Source organism: Vanellus vanellus (assembly GCF_965231255.1).
Source record: "Vanellus vanellus genome assembly, chromosome: 15".
In the NCBI taxonomy this organism is placed as follows: domain Eukaryota; kingdom Metazoa; phylum Chordata; class Aves; order Charadriiformes; family Charadriidae; genus Vanellus; species Vanellus vanellus.
In genome coordinates, this window is record NC_138920.1 from 5,624,560 (window position 1) to 5,628,645 (window position 4,086).

Sequence of the window (4,086 nt, forward strand, 5' to 3'; positions counted from 1 at the left end):
CCAACAATATATTAATTATATTTTTTTTAACTTTTCATAGTTTAGAAGTAACAATTGTTAAAACAAAACAAACCAAAAGTCACCGAGAAGCGGACTCCAGGTCTGCAATCTCAATCAGAGGCAAAACATTGTAATCGATGGGAAGCGCCGTTCCTCGGTGTGAATTCGGATGGAAGAATTAAGCAGTCCTGACATCTATGTGACTACGGTGTAAACATTGCAGGTAACTGGCATTGCTGGTCATCAGCCGCTGCTTGGACTTGTTGGGCTGGTCGTACAATCTAGGTCTCATCTACATCCATCTCACACAGTGTAAAACGAAGGTCCCTGCTCCCAGCACCCACAGCTGGTTTGCTTCCCGTCTGTGAGTGCAGTAACCCAATCCCATCGGATCGGCACCTGTGTTTCAGCTCCTGAAACACTGAATTGCATATCTGTAAGGAATATTGAAAACTGTGACTGTTTCCCAACAGGTCATTTGCGGGGGGCCAAGCTTCAGGCAACAAGTGAGGAGATAAGGGTGGGGCACTGGATAATTTCCTTCAAAAAATTCTAAATAACAAAAAAATATATTTAACTCTTAGCTTATTTAAAAAGATGGCAGGGCGAACACTTTCATCTCTTCTTATTTCCTTTAATTTGCAGATTCTATGACATAGAATTTGTTGGATGCACGTAACGAAAATAATGACTCTTTCCATTAAAGGGATGCAGAATTATTTGGCTATGCGGATGTTTGATGCGATTCTCCTACTGCAACCAGCTCTGGCCCCTCCTTAGTCTTCAGCGTTGGTTCTGAAAGCCTCTATGAGGCCTTCTAAAGAGTGGATGAACCCAGAGACGCTGCAGATACCGCCTATAACGAAAATGGCGACATCAAAGAAGACATGGTGCCACAAGAGCTTCCTCCACAAGAGTTTGAGGTGGAAAAGACTGGGGAGCAGGAAACAGAGCCCTGCACCTGTGAGGCTCCCAGTAAGACCCATCAAGAGGGCAAAATGCGGGACATAGATAGCCATGAGCAAGGTGAAAACTACCAGGGCACACCTGAGGGTGAGTCCCCAGGATTTGAGCCGCCCATCACCCCCATAGCAGTTGGGGAAGAACGCCCTGTTTCCATCTTGGAAAAGGGACCGCTCCAGGACTTCCACAGCCGCAAAGAACGGCAAGGGGTACGAGAGCAAGGCTTTGGCCACCAAGAAAATGTTGACTACTGCCCTAATGGTGGATGGCAAGTTGTCTGTAATGACTTCCTTGGTCTCATCAGCCCAGGTCAGGTAGGCAACCAAGGCAAAGAGTCCCTTAAGGATGCAAGCTGCTATGTGAGTCCAGTTCATCATGCAATGAAACTCCTTGGGGTTCTGCATGTTCCCCTCCAAGGAAGGCAGAAAGATTTGAGAGGTGTAGCTGAAGACAATGATGCCAATGGAGATGGGAAACTTCTTCACATCAATGTAAAACTTGACTTTGTCCCAGGCCCAGTCGCGTGCCCTGGAGAGGCAGTAGGCAATCACCAAGATGTTGATCACAAAATGGGCTAACGTGCAGAGCAAGCTGAACTTGGAGACTGCCTTGAGGTTCTTCAAGAACGCACAAGGCAGGAGCACTGCTGTGGCAATGATGGACCACGACTTCTGGGAGACGGGCAAGTTGGGGAAGCTGTTGTACATCAGGTTCCCACTGACCACCACATAGAGAATGCAGGTCATGACCAGTTCAATGATCTGAGCCACGTTCACAATTCTGCCTCCGAGGGTGGGGAAGCGAGGCGCACAGCACGCATTCGCTATGTCCACGTAGGAGTCTCTCACCCTGACTATCTCCCCATCCTCATTCTCTTCATAAAGACAGGCAATAAGGATTTTCCCAGTGTAGCAGCAAACCACTGCAGCAAAAATTATTAAAAAGAGTCCTAGGTATCCACCATGAAGGATGGCATAGGGCAGGCCCAGAACAAACATCCCCTAGAAAGAGACAAAATGGAAACCGTGTTGCTCGTCTCACCGAGGGGACCAGGCAGGCGCCCGTACCCAGGCACACGCAGTCGCACAGTCGCAGTCACATGCACGCTCGCTGTCTCACTGGCACACCATCACACCCACGCAATCACAGTCACACAGTCACGCCATACAATCACGGCCACACACAATTACACTCCCCCCTCTTTTCTCTCTGACGTAGCACCCCCCCAATCACACCCGCACAATCACACCCGCACAATCACGCACACCCGCATAATCTTACCCCTGAGCACCCAGAACAAGCGAGACGGTTTCAGTGCCGGGGCTTTGCCCCAATCTCTGCCCTCTCTGTCCCCAGCCCCTCTCAGTGCACCAAGACCCCCAACAACCAGGGACCCCTGGAGGGCCTGGGCAGGGCCCATCCCAGCACAGCCCCCCCGGGGTCTCCCCTTGCCCCCGGCCCACGTGCTGGGGCAGCCCGATGCGGGGGACACCAGCCAGCCTGGCCCCATGGGGACTAGTGGGATGGGGCACGGGGCCCAGCGACCCTCCCTGGCTCTGCGCAATACTCTGGGGGCGGGGGGCAAAGCAAAGAGATCTGAGTCTGGGTTTATCCTTTTTTTTTTTTCTTTTTCTTTTTTTCCCCCTTTTTTTCCTGTTTTCTTCTATTTTGTCTATCATGCCCTTATTTTTTCTTTCCTTTTTCTCTTCCTTTTTTTCTTCATTTTTTCTCGATTTTTTCTTTCTCTCTTTTTTTTTTTTTTTTTTTTTTTCCTTTTTCCCTTTCCCCCCTTTTCCCCCAAGTGGGTTTGCGATCACCCCGAAGCTACCGGTGAACCGGGCGCGGGGCTGGGCGCGGAGTCGGCAGCGGGGCCGGCCGCGGGGAGCCCTCGCCGGTACCCGGCGGTGGCGGCGCGACGGTGGTCGTACCTGGATGGCATTGGTGACGTTCCAGCCCGCCTCCCAGGCCGTGATCTTGGGCTTGCCCTGCCCGGAGAGCTCCGAGCAGACGCCCGCCTCCTTGGAGGCGGAGGGCGGCAGGGGGCCGGTGCCGTCCCGCTGGTAGTGGATGTCCCCTTCCAGGGGGGGCTCGGCCCCCTCCTCCCCGCCGTCGGACTTGAGGATGTCCATCTGCAGCCCCTGCCGGTGCTCCATGTCCAGGTCGTCGCAGTGGGCGAACCCCACCGCCTCCTCGTCGGTGGCCGCCTGGAAGCCCATCCTCGCGAACATGCCGCTCATCTTCGCCTGCGACTTGTTGGACACCGAGGTGGCCACGTTGGAAAGCTTGCTGCGGAGGAGGGTGGCCATGGTGGCTGGTGGGCTCGCTCCGCTGCTCGGGGATGGAGAGACCCGACGGGGCGGGCGAGCGGCGGGGCGGCGGAGGGGAGCTCAGCGCCCGGCGAGGGTCGGCGGCCTCTGAGTGGGGAGTGGGAGGTGGGGGGCTGCTCCGAGCCGCTACCTCCTCGTCCCGGCGCAGTGCGAGCGGCTCCCCGCCGGGCTGCCCAGGGGCATGACACCGCTGCGGGGAGCTGCGGGCCCCGCCGCCCGCTCCGCGCTGCTCCGCGCCTCTCCGCCGGCCTCCGCGGCGGGATCAGGGGGCGAGTCGGGATGGGATGGGGTCGGTGGCGGGGTTGGGCGGCTGTCAGCAGCCGGCGGCTGTCACCAGGCGGGCAGCGCAAGCCCCTGGCAGAGCGCTCCCCGTCTCCATCGCAGTGCGCCCACCTCGCGGAGAGAAGAAGGGAGAGGGGGAGAGAATTGCTGCATTTCTGGGGGAGGTACCAGCCTCCCCGGCCAAGCCCAGCCTTCCCCCCCCCACCCCCCCGCCCCACCCACGCCCGCCGGGCCCCGCCGGCAGCGCCGCAGCGCAGAAACACCCCCCACACCCCCCCACAACCCCCCTTCCGGCTCCGCAGCCCCTGCGCTGCCCGTCCTGCCCCACACCCTGCCCCACACCCGCGCCGCCGGCCCCCGGCTTCCAGCCCCTTCCCCACGGCGAAACAAAAGAGTCTCAACCGAAGGGGCGGACAAACGGCTCCCCACCGGTGCTTAACGGAATTTTCCTCCCCGCACACCGTCCTTTTCCTTTTTCTACTCACTCCCCCCCCAAAAAAGACCGTGCCGTCCC

The 4,086-nt window shown here is 57.1% G+C and overlaps 1 protein-coding gene across 1 annotated transcript; it reads right to left on the bottom strand.

Moving 5' to 3' along the window:
- Positions 1-776: 776 nt before the first annotated feature.
- Positions 777-3,269, bottom strand: SLC32A1 (solute carrier family 32 member 1; the record flags this gene model as incomplete). The annotated part of the gene is made up of 2 exons (XM_082491233.1): positions 777-1,964; positions 2,892-3,269. 2 exons carry the CDS (start codon positions 3,267-3,269, stop codon positions 777-779), a joined length of 1,566 nt encoding a protein of 521 aa, XP_082347359.1.
- Positions 3,270-4,086: the final 817 nt, after the last annotated feature.